The sequence below is a fragment of the Parasteatoda tepidariorum genome, chromosome 4 (assembly GCF_043381705.1).
Source record: "Parasteatoda tepidariorum isolate YZ-2023 chromosome 4, CAS_Ptep_4.0, whole genome shotgun sequence".
Taxonomy (NCBI): Eukaryota; Metazoa; Arthropoda; class Arachnida; order Araneae; family Theridiidae; genus Parasteatoda; species Parasteatoda tepidariorum.
In genome coordinates this window covers 65,255,286-65,278,638 of record NC_092207.1, presented here as the reverse complement: position 1 = coordinate 65,278,638, position 23,353 = coordinate 65,255,286, and the positions used below count along the sequence as shown (strand labels likewise).

At 30.9% G+C, this 23,353-nt stretch overlaps 1 protein-coding gene across 1 annotated transcript in view; it reads left to right on the top strand.

Annotated features, from left to right (window-relative positions):
* The window catches only part of LOC107452389 (zonadhesin-like), a 547,551-nt gene that overhangs the window by 449,611 nt on the left and 74,587 nt on the right, over window positions 1–23,353 (top strand). Inside the window, exons 3-13 of the mRNA XM_071180366.1 lie at window positions 2,493–2,668; window positions 3,870–4,049; window positions 7,132–7,263; window positions 12,094–12,225; window positions 12,983–13,108; window positions 16,767–16,943; window positions 17,917–18,102; window positions 18,485–18,670; window positions 20,668–20,853; window positions 21,103–21,288; window positions 23,182–23,348. Coding sequence (XP_071036467.1) covers window positions 2,493–2,668; window positions 3,870–4,049; window positions 7,132–7,263; window positions 12,094–12,225; window positions 12,983–13,108; window positions 16,767–16,943; window positions 17,917–18,102; window positions 18,485–18,670; window positions 20,668–20,853; window positions 21,103–21,288; window positions 23,182–23,348 — 1,834 coding nt within the window. The remainder of the gene's footprint in view (window positions 1–2,492; window positions 2,669–3,869; window positions 4,050–7,131; window positions 7,264–12,093; window positions 12,226–12,982; window positions 13,109–16,766; window positions 16,944–17,916; window positions 18,103–18,484; window positions 18,671–20,667; window positions 20,854–21,102; window positions 21,289–23,181; window positions 23,349–23,353) is intronic.

The window sequence follows — 23,353 nt, the reverse complement described above, 5'->3', positions numbered from 1 at the left end:
TCTTGACTATATATGAGAAATATGGTCCTAATAGTTCAGTCAAGAGAGCGGTCCAACATTTGGACAAATTAATAAATATTTTTTTTTTTGTGTATTTTGCCATATTTCGAGAAATTTTTAAGCGGAATTAAAAAGTATGGCACTTAATTATGAAATTCGTTTATCCAAAGATTCCATGCAAAAAAAAATTATAAATAACATTAAAAAATAAATTTTTGTTCCTTTACTTGGTATTAGTCCAAAACAAATTTGACTTGTAAGGTATGCACACTTTTACATTATAGTTAAAGAATGCAATTTTAAGGCGGCAAAATACTAAATTTGAGCACAATTGATCGAATAGACTTTTGGACTTCAAATAAATATTAACTAAAAATTATTTTTTTGTTTCAATTGTCTTTGGGTAAACAAATTTTTATAATTGCGAGCAGCAACTTTTCCATTCGCTTAAAATACGCAGGATATGACGAAATAGACAATAAATAAAATTTACATTAAGGGATCCTAACCAAACCTATTTCTTGACCAAACTAATGAGGCCTTACACCCCCCCTATGTATTGGGGGTTTGAAATCCGAATCCATCATAAAAAATTTGTTTATTCTGGGAAACAGCGCTTTTGTGTCTGATTGCATAACTTAAAAATATCGTCTGCATTAATTAATTAGCATATTTGAAGTCACCTCCTTGCACCAATAAGATTGAGTCCTAGAACGTGAAGATCATTAGATAAAAGTTATTCCAGGTGGTCCGTGTATTTTTTAGCACATTGTACGAATAAGTTTTTGTTTATTTAATTTTTGAATATTTTTGTTTGATTAATTATTACTATTACTAATTATTTATTAGTTAATATCTCGCCTATTATATTCTTGTTTTAATATTTTATCTAGTCTTATTTTCTTGCTTTTCTTAATTATTAATATTAATCTACCTTGTGATGTTAACTGTAAAGCAGTTCTTTGCCCATTGATAAAATTTTCTTCGTCTTACACATCTGCCAAAACTCCTTGTAAATGATGTAATGAGTGCAAAAAATATAAAGTAATTATTACTATTTTCCTCTATATGATCTTTATAATTTGTGTTTTATAATTCAGTTGAGTATTTTTCATAAACTTTTTTCTTGTTTTATTTCATTTCTTTCTTCTTTTTTTTTAGGTTTAGATATATTGTTTCTCACTGTCATGTTTCCATTGCTTGTTTCTTGAATTATTGCTTTTTTGAAATCTTCTTTTTAAATTATATACAAAAACTATAATTAAATAAATTATAGTTTAAAAACCCTTAGGAAAATTAGCCATAGGATTGCCATAAAAAAATGCCATAGGATATTTCTATGGGGTTTTGTTCTATTCTCTATTCTAATAAAATTCTATTTATAACTCTTTAATAATACTCTTTATAACTCTCATAGTCTTTTGGCTATTAGCCTTCGTAAAAATAGTTTTAAATTTAATATTAATAAGGGGGGTAGGCTTTATTTTTTGTCTATGTTATCTTTCGTTAAATCGCCAAACGTGGCACTCATCTCATTCTCCTAACTGTCCGTTTAGGATCAATTCAATTTACTCATAATTTTCATTTCTGAGCGTAAGGACTGGGGGCTTATGCCCTCCACCCAAGCACTAATAAACGGTTATTTCTTGATGAGAGAATAAGTAAGATTTTTTTACCCCTTTAAGTGACCTTGTTTCCTTATTTTATAATTTTGGAAAACTGCCATGTTCTTTATTTTAAGATTTACATAATAAATCAGTTTTTCTTAAGCATTTTTATTCATTTTTCTAGGATAAATATCCCCCCTTCATAACAGAATTCAGATGTGTCTCAAACCGTAAAAAATTATACTTAAATTCTACAAAAAAACTACATCTCATATACAGTAAAGAATTTATACTAAAGCGCTATGAAGCGTTTGATTTTTGGAGGAAGAAGGTTGAAGTCTTCTGATGACAAAAATACAGTTTAATTAAAAATTGGAGCACTATAATAGCTTTCGAACGGAGTTTACAATTTTGAAATCTTTATTATAAGCGTCTACCACGAGATGAGGAATTTAGTATTTAGTTAAGAAATGGTCCTTAGCTTCTTTTTGACAGTGTATAACGTTTTAAAGGTCTTAAAGTACGACATGTCCATTAGTTGATGTTGAAGTCCGAATCCTTGTAATATTGAATATAATCCAGAAGACAGGGAAAAGTAATGGAACAAACTCGACTATTGTCATTCAAAAAATATTCTGTTTAATTTATCTTTGTTTTAAAACTAATTTAAAATATTTTCAGTTTAATTAAAATCTGAGATTGTAATTAGGTTCAATTAAATATTTCTGTATAAAAAAGCAGAACATTACAGTTTAATAAAAAAAAATTCATTTCGCCATTATAAATACTCGCTTCATTTTGCCATTATGAATACTCTCTAATCCTAAAATAATCACTTTTCTATTGAAATTGATTCTTCAAGCCTATTTTCTCAATACTACCAGATACTTGCGGTAAAAACGAAGTTTATACTGAATGCGGGTCTGCATGTCCCAAAACTTGTGCTAACTTGGGAAAAGATCAAGTCTGCACTGAACAATGTGTCAAAGGTTGTTTCTGTCAAAAGGGATTAGTAAGAAATGACTACGGAGAATGTGTACAACCAAGTCAGTGTCAAAAACGTAAGAAAATTTTGATATTTAAAATTTATAAGTTAATTCAGTGTAACATTTTATTTTCATATTAGTGTAAAGAGTTCAATTTGAAATGAATCTCTATTTAAGCACTGAAAACGTTTGAATTTGCTTGTGAACAGTGAAGTGATATTAACCATGAGTTTGCTGTAAGTGCCAAAAATCTGTTGGATATTACTAACAATTGTGATAAATTTTCGATTCAGATAAATGATAATCAATAAATTTTCGAATAATTATATGAAATAATAAAACAAATATGTTTTTTATTGTTATAATGATGTAAGTCTTGTATGTTTTGTTTTTTAAAAAAGTAACCGAAAAATACTCCAAAAGTTGTTCTCTTTCCAGCGATTCACCTTATTTAAAAAAAATGAATACCAATACTGCTTCTAGGTTCATGTGAAGTAAACAGAAAGATTAACAGTTGTCAAAAAACCTGTTTTCGAATCCAGGAAAATAGAAAAACGAATAATCGCGCCTCATTAATTCTTTAAAAAAACTCAGAGCATATTTATGAATTCTATATTTTTAAAAAAAAACAAACTTATTTTTCAAACCTCAAATCAAATTGGGTATAATATAGCCTACGTCACAGGTTGTGTTATTCCTACTAAATTTAACCCATGAACGGCATTTTCTGCGAGTCTAACGTCAAGCAACAAATAAACAAACGAAGTGTTCGATCGTTAAATAGCTGCTCGCCAGATTTTATTGCATTATAAAGAAAAGTTATTGAAACTAAATACAACTAAATAAACAACAACAACTAAAACAAATAACAACAACTACTAATAACAATAACTAAATAAACAACAACTAAATTCCATTCGTTTAGCATTGCGTCATATGTTGTTCCTACAAAATCGAAGTAGTTGTGTTTTTTTCATATTATACCCAATTGAATTGATTGTAGATTTACTTTTTCAACAAAAATCATTTTTAGTATCTTTTGCAAATTCGGAATATTAATTTACGTTTGATACGACATTTTTAAATGTTAGATCTAAGTCATTTGAATGTTAATTAAATCTATGATGGTGTTTAGGTTAAAGGTAATATTTCTGTATAAAAGAGAAAAAATTAAAATTTAGATTATATTCAGCTTCATTTTGCCATTTTTAATATCCTCTAAAATAATATATTATTTCTTTATCGTTACATTGACTTTCTTAACTTGTTTTCTCAGCACCATCTTGTGGTAAACACGAAGTTTATGATTATTGCGGGTCCGCATGTCCCAAAACTTGTGCCAACTTGGGAAAAGATCAAGTCTGCACTGAACAATGTGTCGCAGGTTGTTTTTGTCAAAAAGGATTAGTTAGAAATAACTATGGTCAATGTGTACACCCAAATCAGTGTCCAAAACGTAAGAAAATTTTGATATTTAAAATTTTTAAATTAATTCAGTATAAAAGTTAATTTTTATAATTGTGTAAAGAGTTAATTATCTCTATGCAAGCACTGAAAACGTTTGAATTTGCTTGTGGACAGAGTAATGATATTAATCATGAGTTAGTTGTAAGTACCAAAAATTTGTTTGATATTACTAACAATTGTGATAAATTTTCTGGATATTACTTAAAACTTAAACATTATATATTATATGAAATAATAAAAGAAATATGTTTTTTATTGTTTTAATTAAATAAGTTTTGTATGTTTTGTTTTAAAAAAAAAACGAAAACGATGATGATGAAATGTGAAATATGATGTTCTTAGACTGATCTATAAACAGGCAATCATTCCTCTTATATCTTATGCTTCGAGATCTTGTAGGCATTCCTTAAGGAAAAAAATTAATTACAGGCTTCTTATGAGGACTCAACGGATATTTCTGCTTCGGATCATTAAAGGATACAGGACTTATAGTTATAAACAGTATTTGCTATTTCTGGTCTGCCACCTATTGATTTAGTTGTGAGCAAACTTCAAACCAAAGTTAGAGAAAACTATTTGAGTAATTGTCGTGACACCCTTGATTGGAAGCAACCGGGATCTTTCTTGCCACATCCTTCAAGCAGGAAGCCCATCACGCTTGTGTCGTATTCCAAGGAAACCCTTATTGAGCACAATACTATTTGTTACAAGATTGAAGTAAATTGAATTGGAAAGTTGAGCTTGCCTACGTTATTTATGAAGACGGAGAGGAAAAATTATTCTCCAGCATCGAATAAGAGACGAGTGCTCAGTTTTTCAAGCCGAACTGCTGTACATTAATCTTATCGTAAATTTTCTCTCCCTCTCTCTATTGTGCATAATGTGAGTCATAGATATCTTGTTTGCTCTGATTCACTTTCTTCTCTTCAGTTGCTGCTTAATACAGATGCTGTGGAGAAACTCGTTGTCGGCATTCAGTCCATAGTGAATGCCCTTGATGGAGTTGCTAACATCAATTTTGCTTATGTTCGAGGCCATAATGGTGATTTCGGGAATGATAGAGCAGATCAGTTGGCCAAGGATGCGACTAGCCTTGATATTGATTTGCTTATGTCTGTCCCGCTTTTACATTGGGAACATGTTGCTTCGGAAATAACTGTTTTGACTGGAACAAAGAATATTTGGCTCCCCCAAAAGCTGGGTGGACTAAAAAATTCTTCCCAACTATTTTTCATCGGAGTAAAACTTTTTCTACTGACTTTAAGCTGTCCTAGATTCTTACTGGTCACGGTAATTTTAAAAGTTACTTGTTTAAGTTTAATTTGATTAATGATAATCTTTTCTCACGTGAACAGGACTCTGAAGCTGTTGAACATATTATTTTTTTATTGTAAGTTATACTCAAGCCAAAGAGAAAGTTTGAAAAGGAGTTGAGAATTTCAGTTATTTATTGCCCACCTGTTTTATCCTCTTTAGTTATGTGCACTGAATAGCTTACTATTTTGCGAAATTTTGTAAACAGCTTAAACTTTTAATTCTCATTCTGCTTCTTTGCAGCTTTTTTCTTTTGTACTTTGCCCACTTACTTCTGTAAGCCTCATGTTGTACATTGTGGAGTATGAGGAGTTGTTTAAATGAAACTTAATTTTAAGAAAAATAGTTTGGTCTGGAGTGTGCTCTTAAGTTAGGATGTTAATTTTAATTCTTGAGTATTTCTTTATATATTGTGCACTTCTAAAGCGAATGTAAAATATTTTTACTTACAATTATGAAATTCGTTTAGATAAAGATAATGCCATGCAAAAAGTATTTTTTTAACAAGTATGTTATATTTTTTATAATTTTATTTAAGAATGGTTGAAACATTTTTACTTGTAAGGAATGCAATTTCTCACATCATTTAAAAAAATTAATTTTATTTAACAAAATACAAAATTTGAGCAAAATTGGTCGAATAGCTCCAATTAGCTCCAAAGTATTAAATTTCAAAAAAAAGTCAGATACATAAAGTTCGATTTCGCAACTATTCACAAATTTTGTATTTTGCTGTCTAAAATATATTCTTTAAAAAGATGCAAGAAATTGTATACCTTACAGTTAAAATATTTTCCGACCATTTTTAATAAAATAATGAAATTTAATAAATATTTACTAAAATGTATTTTTGGCATCGAATTATCTTTGGATAAACTAATTTAATAACTGTGTGTAAAAAATTTTCTATTCGCTTAAAAAGTTCTTGAGATAAAGAAGAAAAAATTTAAATTGACATTATGGGTTCAATCTTTAGAACACTCTCCTAACCAAACTATTGTGATAATATATCCCAGATTGCGGCTACTTCTTAGATTTCAGAGGTCAGCAATCCAAATCCTTCGAATAAAAAGTATGTTTATTCAGAGAAAGCGAGGTTTGATGACTAATTTTGTAACATAAATCATCCTCTGCATTTATTAATTAGCATATTTGAGGTTACCCTCTCTAGTCTTTAAGAATCCGATCATTAGATCAAAAGTTATTCAGGGTGGAATTTTTTGCTCAATGTACTTGCTCCTTAATATTGATTGTATAACTATTTCTTAAGCTTCTGTTGTAATCGCTTATCTAATAATAATTACGTGCACAGTAAAAAATTCCTGATTAAATTATGGTAAAATATGTCAGAATTCAGGTAACGTGTTTGTTTTTACATGAAATCTATATTTTACAGTAAAAGTTTATGTACTAATAATCTGATGCCTCATAATTTTTACAACAATATTTAATTTAATATAATCCAATCACTATTATTATTACTGTAAAAAATTACGGCAAAAAATTCTGGTATTTAGATTTCAGCATTTTGTATTAATTTTAGTGCTGTTATTAAAATGCTGTTGTGCCCTATTTGTATAAAACGGTATATTTCAAATGCTGTCATGTTCACAAAAATTAAACACGTTCTTAGAAATTTGCGCAGCCATACATTGTTTATTTTTGCTTATCAGAGACTGATGCAATGCGCACAAGTAACTTAATATTTTCTTTAAATCTTTAAATTAAGTATTTTCATGCCTATTTTTTTTACCTAGCGACCCCAGGTTCAGAAGTGTGCGAAACCGTTGATTGCAGAGGAAGTCCATGTCCAGCAGTTGATTGTGCTCCAGGTTACAAGCCAGTAAGGTCTTGGTGTGGTTGCTGCGATAAATGTGAACTAGTGAAAAGTAAATGCATTTATTATACGTGCACTATGTTATGTTGAAATTAATACTTATGTTTGATAATATTAACAGCTGAATAACATTAACATTATGTTTGATAACAGCTATTAACCGATAAATAATTTCAACAGCTATTCCCATGATATTATAATTTTAATAACAAAAAATCTTAAATAAATAATACCAAGAAAAAGAAATGGAAATGCATGAATGATTAAGAACTTCATTGGCTTCAAAAAATGTGTGAAGAAAAATATTGTGCGACAATGCAATGTTTTGCAGCATCAGCTCATCTTAATGCCCTGGAATCTTGTCTCATTCATATGAATGCCAATTCTCTTATTAAAGACCTAAGTTCATCATCACTTTTCCTTAGAGCGAGGAAATTCATTTTGCCTTTATTTTCAGCTAAAACAGTTTTTCTATTTTATTTCCCCCTATTATTTTTTCAGATATATTTTTTATGTTTCACTCATTGGCAATCGCGATTACTATATTTTATTTTTCCCCTTTGTTTTATTTCTTTTATTGGAAATCTTAAAAATTAGACAGATTAGCTCTCTGGGTTGCAATATGTCTGCAGCCGCAATTGAGTGTCTTAATTAGATAGACAGCCATATTAGCTGAAAGCAGTTAATAAACGGATTTATTTCTTAATTAAGAGTTTGTATTATTTATGGTTATTTGATTGTTTTATTTGAATATGGTGAAATAAGAAATTAAAAAATTTTATTGTTATATTCCATTTTCCGGGAAATTTCTAACAGAGTGGTGACTTTTTACGCATGCCTTGCTGCTTAATATTGATCGTAAAAGCACTTCATGAGCTTTTTTTTCATTTTATAACTTATATTATTGTTCTGCGATAGATTGCAATGCGTATAAAATTCAGCCTGGACAATTATACCTTTATGGACTGTAAACACTTTATTTGAGGGATGCGCTGGTAGCGCTGCGGAGCAACACCTCCTAGAAAGAACAGGCCTCAGCACGGGTTACCATAAATATCCCTTAGTAGTCCAAACGTAATGACATATTTTGTATTTTCAAACACTGCGCAGCTTAGTACCCCTAACGTAATGACATCTTTCTTATTTTTCGTCTACTGCGCAGTTAACTTCGTCACATCGGACTACTAAATTGATCCGTGCTGAGGCCTTTCTACTTCTAGTAGGTGTTGTGCGGAGAGACAACACGAGCGTGTATACTCTTTGGTTGTTGTACATTAACTGACACTTGGCTGAGAACAATGACGCCAAGAAGCCAACGGGCGTAGAAACAATTATCTAACTAATTGAGAATTATTCGTGAGGAGTGATATCTTTTAACTATTGCCATGATCATAGATCATTAAATGCACTGTCACATATAAATAAATATTACATTTAAAGCTTTTACCTTCATAATATGCTTTTTTTTTCTTTGCATCGCAAACCCAGGTTCAAAAGTGTGTGAAACCATTTTTATTAAGAACAATTAATCTCACTCACGCTAATTTAAATATTTTTTTTTATAAATTTGCATACTGTTGTCTTTCTTTTAACTGACCTTCCTCAAATGTGACAACTTCATAACCAAATGAATGCCCCAATGATTGTCAGCTTTCCAGCGATACCACTAAACTACAAAGAAGGTAACGAGTTGGTAACACTAAAATGTTCTTGCTATCCAGTGTGCCAGAAAAAAGATACTGTTTGATGAAAATTATGAAAAACTATATAATTCATACTATATTTTCTTTATATTTCATGTAGATTGAGGAAAATGTTCTATGGAATCGAATAAAACGGCTATGAAATCTTAACTGATTCATCATTTTTTTTTTGAGGAACAACGAGGTTTATTTAAAAATAAAGGAAATTATTTAACGATTAAAATTTTGAAGATCAGAATAGTTTCGATATTTCGAGCTTAGATGCCTCAAAAAGAATTGTTGCATCAAATAATATTTTCCTCTTGTCATTATATATCCTCCTAATGTTAATATAAATTAAGTGTTTCTGCTCAAAACCTTGGTATGTAAATTTTTTTAAGAAATAGAAAAACAATTATTTTCGGAAAAAATCACAATGTTAATTTATTATAAACCAATTCTTTTCAATTTAATGCATAATTATTTTCGCCTTACTTTTAAAAATAAAATTATCATTGTAGTATTTAGACTTATAGTCAACTATCAATACAAACATGTTTATTCTTAGTTATTTTCTTGTATCAGGACTCCATTTTTAGCGAAGTGTTTTTGAATATATTTTTCTACTTTTTAGAAAATGTTTAGTTCTGAACTTGTTATCTCGTATACTCGCTATCTCGAAATTTTTTAGTGACATTTTTACTTCGAGATATCCAGAGTATACCGTATTTAGTATTAAACATTAAATATATATTTTTTGATATTTTCAGAGTATTTAGCGAGTGAATAAACAATGAAATTTCTTCATCGCATCGTTCTATCAATATTGTTATATAAAATAGATGAGTTTACATGTCTGAAGTAGCATAAATTCTTCCAATTTATTAGCGTCTGCATGCATCAACTGAACATACATGAGTTAGAACTTGGTTTTTCATTGAAATACAGACAAAAAATATCGGACTTGAACGTTGTGGATGGTTTGAGAGAGTTATATTTCTTTATTGATGAATTTGGTTATTTTGTTTCTATGCGAAATACTAATGAATTCTTTCAGAAATGAGTCCTTTTCATTATTCATCCAATATAGTGTTGTTAGAACTATTTTAATTTTAATTTTCCTTCTTTATAAGCATTTTAATTGAATAATTTCACAAAAAGACAAAAATATTAAATAAATATTTAGTTATTACTCGTATATAAATTTAATTACATGCTTTCATTTAAAATTCGTAAAAAAGTTCTAATCGACCTTTCGATATTTTTTTCAACCTTTATTATATATTTTGAAGCCAATGACGTTTTTTATCAAGAACAATTAGTCTTACTCACATAAATATAAACTTTCCAATATTTTTATAAATTAACGTAATGATATCATTGTATTAACTAATCATCATCAAATGGTGCAATCGACCCTTAGGACCTTTGGAAGGAAGCTTAGGGTTTCGCGGAACACCATTTGAGAACCACTGAATTACAGCAACTACCCTTTCGTATCCTGTTAGTGGTCCCACTAATTATGCCAATCAAATGAAAATCGCATAAAAGTATGTTCCGAGTTTCGTTAGAAGTTGTGCCGTATAATGGTTTGAAATGTTTTACTAAACACTTTTAATTTCCATTCTAAAATTATGGTAATATAAACGACAGCAATCTGCTCCTCCAATTTAAAGGCAAAGAATATTTTTTTTAACTTTTGCGGTTGTGGAATAGCTCACAACTAGTATATTAAAAAAAAACATGAATACAAACTATACGTTTTTTTAAAAACATTTACAACAAGTATGGCTTCAAATATATCGAAAAATTTAGCTGGAAATTTGATATAGGCCTTTCATTAGGTACTGGGCATTGCAGTTAGGTTTTGGTTTGCGTTTTATCAAATGAACCATGAAATGTGATTTAATTAGTTTACCTTTTTTTTTCACTTATCGCAAGAGAAGGAAAATTCTGATACTTAACTAAAAACATTGTGATAAGTGATATGTTTGTGAAAGACAGCTTTACGGCGCTGCTTTACACCGAAGAGCCATTACATTATGACCACCCTGCTAATAACATGTAGGACCACCTTTAGCCCTTAAAACTGCTAGCATCAGCCGTGGCATTGATTCCACAAGGTGCTGATAGGTAGTCTGAGGTATCTGGTACCAAGCGCTCACCAACTGGTCCTGAAATTCCCTCCCATTGCGAGGGGGTAGCGTGGTAGCACGAATTTGGTTTTCCAAGTAGGACCACAAACGCTCTATTGGATTAAGATCAGGTGAAATTGGGGGTCAAGACATGACTTGAAAGTCACTGGAATGTTCCTCGAACCAATCCATGACGATTCGACCCTTATGACACGGTGCATTATCCTGTAAGTAAACACCGTTCCCCGCAGGAAAAACTGTTGCCATGAATGGGTGAACCTGGTCTGCAACTATGTTCAAGTAGCTTAGAGACGTCAGGGATTGTTTTATGAGGATTATGGGTCCTGATGGGCCCCATGAAAACATTGTTCCTGGGTAAGAAACCATGAAAACCAGGGCGAGCCCATTGTTATAGATGGAGGGTGATCATAATGTAATGGCTCTTCGGTGTATTTGCGTGAATGAGAGTATCGTATTCCAATAGTCAAGGGTCACTAATTGGGGAGTGCATAACACTGAAAACACTTTTTGTGTTGAAAGAAATGACTAAAATATTGAGTTGTCAACGCTGGAAAATGAACCCCGGTTATGAGATTGACTGATTAGCAATCTTGGTTATATTAAGCACCCAGCTGCAAGGAATTAAGTGTCTTCATTAGCTCGTCTAGTTGGTGCGATAAAATTCTATTTGTTTAACCGTATTAGGAGAAACAGTGTTTCTCACAGTAAATAGATTGATGGTTATTTAACAATTTTATTTGTATAAGGTGAAATAGCAATTAAATAAATTGTTATTTGACTATTTTTTCCAAAAAATTTCTAATTGTGTGGGGATCTTTTATGCGCACATTTTCTGTTTTATATTGATGGTAAAAACTTTTTTATAGCTTTTGTTTTCATTTTATATTGCTTAACTAGTTGTGAATTATTTGTGTGCAACGATATCTTTTAACTTCTGTGATGGTCATACGACATTAAATGCATTGCCACATGTAAATAAATATTATCTTCAAGCTATATGCTGTTACCTTTATAATATTCTCTTTTTTTCGTCTCTTCAAATAGCACTCCCAGGTTCAGAAGTGTGCGCAGCCATCGATTGTAACGGGAATGAATGTAAACTAATTAACTGCATTGAAGGTTCCGCGCCAGTGAGGTCTGATTGCGGTTGCTGCGATACGTGCGAACCAATAAAAAGTAATTTTTCTAATTTTACTGTACTAAGTTATGAATAATTAATATTTTGAATTGGATTTTGAAGGATTAATACTGTTTGTTCCGCTGTGAGATAATTTTAGAAACAAGAAAATCTTTAAGATAAACAATCCCAAGTAAAAGGAATAAAACTGTTTGATTGATTAAAAACTTCAATGGCTTCAGAAATATGATGATAATAAAAATATTACTGAGCGATACGGCCGAATTTATTTTTACCTCTGCCACATCAGATCATCTTGAAGCCCTGGAATTTTTTTCATACATATAATTGCCGATTCTCTTGTTAATAACATGCGTTCTTCAACACCTCCTCATAGAGCGCATGGACATTCATTCACCTCTCATTTGCAACACTCGGCCATAGCAGTTTTTAGAGTTTTTTTCATCATTTTCTTTTCAACTTAATTTTTTACGTTTTACTCTCAGGCTACCGTGGTTTTTCTATTTTGTTTTTTCCGTTAAGCTTTAATTTTTGGGGGGAAACTTAAAATGTTTTGTTTCAAATTTCTTCATTCATATTTTGTAAATTGAGAAAATAAGCGCCTATTTTAGAACGCTTCAAACATTCCGACATTTTTTTAAAAAACATTTTCAAATTTTTTGAAGCCAATGACGTTTTTTATCAAGATCAACTAATCTTAATAAATGCCGCTAATTTAAACTTTTCAATCTTTTTATATATTAACTTATTGATATCATTCCTTTAACTAATCATCATCAAATGTGGCAACTGCAGAACCAGATGATTGCCAAACTGATTGCTCAGGATCATACAACTGTCCAACCATACCAGAAAACTGTCCAGATGGTTTCGAGATGCGAATACCAAAATGTAGATGTTGTCCAGAATGTCTGAAAAATGGTACTAAACTAATTAGTGTAATTTGCATGAAAACTATTTCATTCATACTATATTTTCTTTAATTTTTGCATTGGTTGAGGAAATATTTTGCAGAGCAGTAGTTCATGGTTTCAAATACCTTTCTGCATTCTGTTGGCGGTTGCGCTAACCATGAAATGGAAAACACATAATGGTATGCCCGAAGTTCTGTTGGCCTAAGTTGCGTTACACGATGGTTTGAAACATTCAACTAAAGTGTAAGAATTGTATGCCTGAACTATAGGAATGATACCTAATTCGTAACATGTTCCACAACATGTTTCGTAACAGAAATCACTGACAATTTCATTTGAAATATTTTAATAAGAAAGTACTTTAATCTAGATAGGTTATTTTTATGGTAACAATGTTTTTACTCTAAGTTCTAAAATTTGTTTCATAAATCTGTAAGTGGAACAATTTACGAAACTGTTTGACAAAATCATGTCTCCTGCTCCCTATATCGTTGAATCAATCTAAATATTATAGAGCATTTATTATTATGTGAATACTTTGATCAAGAGTAGCCTGAAGCAAATGGTTAACAATATAATGAAAAAAATTTAAAAATAAATATTTGAACAGCTATAAATATAGAAACAGTACTGTAAGCTAATAAAATGTTAATGAATCATGTTGTTACGTGCTACGATATTCAAGCGTGATTTGTAAAAGTACTGCTTGTAAGCTGCTGCGAAAACGCTATCGAAAAATATTATTTATCTTTATGTTGGAACGTAGGGAGGAAAATGCAGAACCGTTTTGTGATGCCACTATAGCCATTGCATATTGCCTAGCTTTTAAGATTTCTTAAATTTATTTTTTTAATCTTTCTTAATAGAATTTTATTTAAATTGAAGCAATTATTCAGTTTCTATGAAAATCACATTTAGTTCTTATAGTTTTATATTAATTTTATAAAAAAAATAATATAAATATTTTATTCTTTTCTTAACAATTGTGCGGAGGGGTGTCCGTTTTTTCTCCTTAGTTTATTTTCTAGTCATCTCAGATTCCTATATTTTTCCTGGGAAACTGTTGTGAGATGCTTTTGTAGCATTAATCTATAGGCTTTGCTCTCGTGTTTTGTGACTTTTCTACAATCATAGTCAAACCACTCATTTTAGGTCAGTCATTTCAGGTATGGGATAGCTTCAAGTGCAGATTTCAAAATGGTATTTTTTATTGCGTACCAATCAAAAGTAAAGCCTTGTTTCCCTTCTTATTCAACAATTACTTTTGCTAAGTTAATTTTATATTCTTTAAGAATATTTTGATCATTTAATTCAGAAATGTCAGGTTTAAAATCTCTGATTTCTCTCCTGTGATTGAAATTATAACATATTCGGAGTCTCACTTTGGATATCGCAAGGATACGGCCCATATCGACTTGCGTTCCTCTAAAACTTCTCACGTCTATTACATTGCTACGGTGTCTCATATCCACAAGTATATGATCGATCTGGTTAAGAGTTAACCCATCAGGCACCACCAAGCATTCTTGTGTATATCTCTACTTGGGATTGCCATGCTTGTGATGAACAGATTTTCCGAGTCAGCAAAGTCAAAAAGTCCCTGTCCATTTCCATCAGTATCGTAGTGAAGGCTTTCAGCACCAGCGTGGCGTCTAACAAATCCGATCATAGCATTGTAGTCCCCAAATACTATTTTCTTGTCCTGTGCAGGGAAGGAATTATAGCTCTCCATCAGCAGGTTGTAAAATAAGTCTTTTTCCATACCGTTTTTCTCTTCAGTCGGTGCATGAGCACAAATCAGGCTTATGTTGTAATGTCTTCTTTTCAGTCTTATTTTACAGAGTCTCATGCTTATAGCCTGAAAGTCAATGACTGCCCTACTGAGTCTTTGGTTCAAGATGAAGCCAACACCAAAATGATGTGATTTGCCATGGCAGCTGTAATATACACTGCATTCCCTATTTTCAGAAATTCCTTCTCCAAACCATCTGATTTTCTGAATTGCAAGAATATCTAACTTACAGTTGTCAAAAACATGCGTAAATTTTGTAGGGAGCGGAGGTTCCATGCACCAAATCTCAAGTCCCTTTCCATGCCGAGTCGTCTGGATAAAATGGTGCCGATATATGCAATTAGTTGAGGTTTCTGAACTGGGGTTCTTTTACATGGTATTGTAGTTGGCCCCACGACCAAACTGGACGACCAGTGCCCTGATGTAATCCTCAGGGGAAGGGGGCCCGGCTATACCCCCGGAAGCTCGGTACACATTTCAGGTACCTTTTACCCCTTGCATATTGTATTAAATTAATTTAATTAAATTACTTTATTAATTAAATTACTTTATTAATTAAATTACTTTATTATATAAATTACTTACCGAATTACTCATCAATCAAATTACTTTATATCCTCTTTTACCAAGCACAGGTTGTTCAAAAGTTACAAAAAAGAAGTTTTTAAAAATATTAAATTTTATTTAATTTAATTTTATAATGGGAGTTGAACAGCTCACCCAAATCTGAGTTTACAATTATCCGTATTCTAGTCCGAAGCCTTGTAATATTGAATATAACCTAGAAGACAAGGGAAATACTGGAGCAAACTCGACTTCGTGGAAACTTTTTTAAGTGAAACTAACCCGAATTTGCATTACGTAAAGAGGAAAACCGAGAAAACCACCCATGACTCAGTGATTCTAACTTTTGATCCGTAAACTACCGATATATTTTTAAGTATATCTGAAGCAGAGTTCCTATCAATCTGCAACGACATTGAATTAAACCTAGGTCTCCTCATTGGGAGGTGAAACCCCCATTACCTAAACTACCGCACTCAAACCGGAAAGTGTAAAAAAAAGTTAAAAAACGTTGATTGTGAAAGACAAAATACTAGTATTTTTGGTGTCTTTACTTTTTATCGTAAAATTCAATTTTACCAAAAAACAATTCACTATTTCCTGAAAATTACAAAAACAATATATCTCATTCCATGCCTTCTTTATACTTAATATTGGTAGGGAAAATATTAGTGAGAGCAATTACCTCTCTGCAATACTACCATCCAAGCCAATTAAAAATAAAATGTATAATGTGTGATGTCCTAAATTCAGTTAGACATAGTTATATAGCAAAGTGATATCAAACGTGCAATTTAAGTGTAAGAGAGGCATGTCAGATCTAAAAATAATTTTTTTTTTAAAAATTGAAAATTAAAAATCAGTCTTAAAATCTTTTCCAATAATCAGGAATAACAGATAATTGTAATATTTGATATTGCAATGGTTACTGAAACGCCCAAGAATAAAAAAGAAAAGGAGTTTTGTTATTTTTTTAGCAGCGCAACGAAATAATGCTCAAGTTTTTTTCGCTGCAACAAGTAAATTTGATGTATTTAAAAAAACGGGAGAATTTATTTTTAAATCAAAAATTCTGTTTAATTTATCACTGTTTTAAAACAAATTTAAAATATTTTCAGTTTAATTTAAATCTGAGATTTTAATTAGGCTCAAGCAAATATTTCTGTATGAAAGAGCAGAACATTACAGTTTTATAAATAATTTTTCAGTTTCATTTTGTCAATATAAGCACCCTCTAAAGTTATCCTAAAATAAGTACTCTTCTTTTGTTGTAATTGATTCTTAAAGCCTATTTTCTCCATACTACCAGATACTTGTGGTAAAAACGAAGTTTATACTGAATGCGGTTCTGCATGTCCCGTAACTTGCGCCAACTTGGGAAAAGATCAAGTCTGCTCTGCACAATGTATCACAGGTTGTTTTTGTCAAAAAGGATTAATTAGAAATGACAATGGTGAATGTGTACACCCAAATCAGTGTCCAAAACGTAAGAAAATTTTGACATTTAAAGTTTATAAATTAATTCAGTGTAAAATTTTATTTTTATAATAGTGTTAAAAGGTTATTATCTCTAAGTAAGCACTGGAAATGTTTGAATTTGCTATGATATTAACCATTTGCTATGATTTGCTATGATATTAAGAGTCATGATATTAACCATGACTTATTTGTAAGTTCCAAGAATCTGTTGGATATTATTAACAATTGTGATGAATTTTCAGGATATTACTTCAAACTATAAATTTATATATTATGTATACAAATACGTTTTTTCCAGTTTTACAAACAAATACATTTTTCTAGTTTTAATGAAGTAAGTTCTGTATATTTTGTTTTAAAAATATATATATATANATACCAATAACCATAAAATACTCCAAAAGTTGTTCTGCTGCCAGTGGTTAACTTTATTTTCCAAAAAAATGAGCTACATTAATGCTTCTAGGTTCATATGAAATAAACAGGAAGATTAACCATTGTCAAAAAACCTGTTTTCGAATCCAGGCAAATAGGAAAACGAATAATCGTTTCCACATTAAACGTGTGTGTATCTGTAACAATGTTAACGTGTACATTTTTGTTGAACTATTGGAGTACATAAACTCTTTTAAAAATTTATAAGAGCATATTTATAAAAATATATGCCTATTTTTCAAACTTCAAATCGAATAGAATTGACTGTAGATTTACTTTTTCAACAAACACCATTTTTCGTATCTTTTGATGGACACAAATTAAGAAAATTAATTAATTTTAGATTTGCCATGTTTATATGTTAGATCTTCTCTAAAACATTTGAATACTATTTAAATTTACGATTATGTTTAGGCTTAAGGTAATATTTCAATATAAAAGATAATTTAGATTATATTTAGCTTCATTTTGCCATTTTTTATATCCTCTAAAGTAATATAATATTTTTCTCTTGTTACTTTGATACTCTAAACTTGTTTTCTCAGCAATATCAAATACTTGCGGTAAACATGAAGTTTATACTGAATGTGGCTCTGCATGTCCCAAAACTTGTGCCAACTTAGGAAAAGATCAAGTCTGCACTGCACAATGTGTGATAGGTTGTTTCTGTGAAGAAGGATTAGTTAGAAATGACTATGGTGAATGTGTACACCCAAATCAGTGTCCAAAACGTAAGAAAGCTTTCATAGTTTGAAATTTATAAATTTATTTAGCGTAGCCACTAATTTTAATTGTAGTGAGCGAGTAAACTATCTTTAAAAAAAAAAATTCTTGAAAAAAAGATGATTTGTTCTGTTGATCTGTTTACATGAATTCAGAAGATTAATTTATATTTAATGCATCATGTTAAAATGTCTGATTTTAGTCGTGAACATTTTCAATTTTATTTAAATCTGTAATAGTGTTTAGTTTCAGTGCACTATATCTTTATAAAAGCAGAAAACTGAAATTTAATTTATATTTATCTTTATTTTGATGTTTTTAATATTCTCTAAAGGAATATATTATTTTTATCATTTTTGTTATATTGATAATTTGAAATTGTATTAACAGCACCCTCACCTACTTGCGGTAAAAATGAAGTTTACTATGAATGCGGCACTGCATGTCCCCAAACTTGCTCTAACTTGGGAAAACATCAATTCTGCATCGAACAATGTGTCGAAGGATGTTTCTGTCGTGGTGGATTAATTAGAAATGACGAGGGTGCATGTGTACATCCAAATCAATGTCCAAAACGTAAGAAAATATTGATTTTTTAAAATAAAGTAATTTTTTTACAGTAACTTATATCTGTACTAGTCGCAATCGCATGAGTTCTTCGGGGTGCCTAAGTCAGTTTGGCCTGTTACCTCTTCATCATTCGGTGAGGATCGTTGAGGTGGAAACATGGTTGCCTAAAAATAAGTGAAGGAATTAATGAAGTGTGCAAGATACTAGTGCAAGTTTTAACAATATTATTTTTATGCAAACTCGGAAAGCACAGGAACATACTATTAAGCATGAATAAATTAAGAAAGAAACCGAGTCGTTAAAACCAAAAGGTGGTTGGTATCCACTGGGCCAAACAAAATCTGTTGGATATTACTAACGATTGTGATAATTTTTTTGGGATATTACTTCAAACTTAAAAATTATATATTATATGAAATAATAAAACAAACCTGGGTTTTTCTTGTTCTTATTAAGTAAATTTTGTATATTTTGTTTTAAAACAAGATACAAATAACCGAAAAAAACTCCAAATGCTATTCTGTCTCCAGTGATTATAAACTTTATTTAAAAAAAATCAATATCAGTTCTGCTTCTAGGTTCATGTGAAATTATCAGAGAGCTGTTTTCGAATCCAGGCAAATAGGAATGCGTAGAATAGCCGAAACATTAAACGTGTGTGTATGCATGAATGTGTACATTATTGTAGGACTGTTAATGTGTACATAATTTTGGGACTGTTGGAGAACATAAACTTTAAAAAAAAACGTAGATCATATTTATGAATTTTTATTTTCAAAAAGATATGCTCATTTTTCAAACTTCAAATCAAATATAATTGACAGTAGAGTTTCTTTTTCAACAAGCATCATTTTTCGTATCTTTCAATGGACACAAATTCAGAAAATTAATATATATTTGATACGACATTTTTATATGTTAGGTCTTTTCTAAGTTATTTGAATGTTATTTAAATCAATGATTGTGTTTAGGCTAAAGGTAATATTTCTGTATAAAAGATAAAAAATTTAAATTTAGATAATATTTAGCCTCATTTTGCCATTTTTGATATCCTCTAATGTAATATAATATTTCTCTTTTGTTACTTTGATTCTCTAAACTTGTTTTCTCAGCAATATCAAATACTTGCGGTAAACATGAAGTTTATACTAAATGCGGCTCTGCATGTCCCAAAACTTGTGCCAACTTGGGAAAAGATGAAATCTGTACTTTACAATGTGTCGAAGGCTGCTTCTGTGAAGAAGGATTAGTTAGAAACGATTACGGTGAATGTGTGCACCCAACTCAGTGTCCAAAACGTAGGAAACCTATGATAATTTCAAATTCATAAATTAATTTAGTGTAGCAACTAAATTTTATTGTAATGAGAACGAGTAAACTATTTTTATATACAGAAATTTCTCCGAAAAAAGATGATTTTTTTTTTGTAGAAGGCAATCGTAGTTAACTAATATATGTGTCAGTTGTTAATGGCAAACTACAGTAAAATATTATTAACAATTATTGTAAGCCTTCTGGAGCAGTACTGAAACTTTAAAAAATTAAAGAAAATACACAAACAAATCTGACTACATTGTTTCGACTTAGTTCTGTTTATTTTTGATGAAATATATAAGCTATTGGAGAGCATCTTCAAATGTTGAACTACGTATTTGTGTATTTCAAACTGTTTAAAATACATGTTTATTTTTCAACCATCGAATTTCACGTCGGAAATTTACTTTTTCAAGACTATTCTTGCTTTGTAATGATTTGTTAGATGGATTCAAAAAATTAATTTATATTTAAAGCATCATGTTAAAATGTCAGGTTATAGTTGTGAACATTTTCAATGTTATTTATATTTGTAATTGTGGTTAGGCTTTGCGTACTATATCTCTATAAAAGGACAGAAAACGGAAATTTAATTTTTATTTATGTTCATTTCGATGTTTTTAATATTCTCTAAAACAATATATTATTTCTTTTTCTGTTATATTGGGACTTTAAACTTGTTTTCTCAGCACTTTCAGAAATGTGCGGCAAAAACGAAGTTTATAATGATTGCGGTTCGGCATGTCCCCAAACTTGTGCCAACTTAGGAAATGATCAAGTCTGCACTGCACAATGTGTCAAGGGTTGTTTCTGTCGTGAAGGATTAATTAGAAATGACCAGGGTGACTGTGTAGATCCAAATCAATGTCCAAAACGTAAGTAAATAATTATTTTTATTAGGTATAGTTTTATTAGCAATTTTATTTAATAGGTATAGTTGTGAACATTTTTAATGTTACTTAAATCTGTAATTGTGGTTTGGTTTTGTGTACTATATATCTATAAAAAAGCAGAAAACTGAAATTTAATTTTTATTTATCTTCACTTCGATATTTTTAATATTCTCTAGAATTAAATAATATTTCTTTCTTTGTTATATTGATACTTCAAACTTGTTTTCTCAGCACTTTCAGAAATGTGCGGCAAAAACGAAGTTTATAATGATTGCGGTTCTGCATGTCCCCAAACTTGTGCCAACTCAGGAAATGATCAAGTCTGCACTGCACAATGTGTCAAGGGTTGTTTCTGTCGTGAAGGATTAATTAGAAATGACCAGGGTGACTGTGTAGATCCAAATCAATGTCCAAAACGTAAAAAAATATTGATATTTTGAAATATATAAATTGTTTTTTTACTCTAATTTATTTTTGTATTAGTCGCAGTCGTATCGGTTGGTCGAGGTACCTAAGGTCGGTTTGACCTTTAGAATCTTCATTATTAATTGAGGATAGTTGAGGTGGGAACCTTCTTGTCCTTGTTGCCTAAAAATAAGAGTAGGAATTAATCTTTTACCTGCCGATGTTCCCAAATGGGAACATTTTTTTGTGAATTCTTTTACTAACCTAATTATTTGTTTACATTTGTCATATTTTCTGAAATGACACAGAACAGTATTAATTTATTTTAGATGCTCTTAATTTTTGGAAAATCATTAAATTTTTTTATAGATTTAAGGCCAAATTTACAGAATTTCTGAACTTAGAATTTTCTTAAGTTTTTCAGTCTCTAATTTTAAAAAAAAGTAACAGAAAATTTTTTATTGGTGTTATTTAGTAGCCAGGGGACATATAGTTCGTTTTAACGCATCAAAATATGTCCAATTACTATTTCAAGGGAGTTATTTCCGTAAAAATTAAAATTTTCCCATTTGGGAACATCGGCGTTTGGAGTATAGTATTTGAGGGGTTTTTTCGTAACTCGCAAAATTTGAGTACGATTCTATTCTTTCTTTCACAATTATTTCGTGAAAGCAAACAACACCTGTCCACAAGCCCCCCCCCCCGTTTTTGTTGTGGACAGGGTCTTGGTTCTTTCATTCACGTGTTCAATAGACATCTGTTATCAGCTTGCCTTTCACACCCTTATTCTGTGTAATTCGTTCGCTCTATTGTTAGTCAATCACAGTTTCTCAGTTGGAAATCTGATTGTCTTCTACCCTATTCAATTTTTAAGATTTGCATATGTGTTTCACATTCCTTAGAAATGTATCACTTGACTCAGGGGGAGGTAAAGACACGGGACTTTCGATGAGCGGTCTCATTTCATCATTTCATTTCACGACTCGACGAAGTTGCGATCTGTTTCTTTTACCGAGTTTCATACGTATCAACGATTGTGTTTTTAGAGTATTATTAGACTCTGAATGAAATAGTTTTCATCTGTTTAGTGTTTTACAATTATTATTGGGTATAAGCTACCATCTAGAGATGCCTCGCAAGTTTTTAACGTTAGANAAACATTTTTTATGTAGAATAACATTTATAGGGAAAAATGTCTTTCAATTTTATAGTTTTTTTTGCGGTTTAGTAATAGAAATTTTTTTTTATTGGTCTTATTTAGTAGCCAGGGGACATATTGTTCGTTTTAACGTACCAAAATATGTCCAATTATTATTTCTAGGGAGTTATTTCCGTAAAAATTAAAATGTTCCCATTTGGGAGCATCGGCGTTTGGAGTATAGTATTTGAGGGGTTTTTTCGTAACTCGCAAAATTTGAGTGCGATTCTATTCTTTCTTTCACAATTATTTTGTGAAAGCAAACAACACCTGTCCACAAGCCCCCCCCCCTGTTTTTTGTTGTGGACAGGGGCTTGGTTCTTTCATTCGCGTGTTCAATGGACATCTGTTATCAGCTTGCCTTTCACACCCTTATTCTGTGTAATTCGTTCGCTCTATTGTTAGTCAATCACAGTTTCTCAGTTGGAAATCTGCTTGTCTTCTACACTATTCAATTTTTAAGATTTGCATATGTGTTTCACATTCCTTAGAAATGTATCACTTGACTCAGGGGGAGGTAAAGACACGGGACTTTCGATGAGCGGTCTCATTTCATTTCACGATTCGACGAAGTTGCGATCTGTTTCTTTTACCGAGTTTCATACGTATCAACGATTGTGTTTTTAGAGTATTATTAGACTCTGAATGAAATAGTTTTCATCCGTTTAGTGTTTTACAATTATTATTGGGTATAAACTACCATCTAGAGATGCCTCGCAAGTTTTTAACGTTAGAAGCTGCGTTAGACTATTTTCATAGCCTATCCGATAGCGAACTCGATGACGCACAGGAGCCTGATCTTTGTATTTTGCCACCTGATGAAGACGCGAATCTGAGCGAGGATGAGCAGATAAACGACGAAGCCTTAAATGAAGTTCA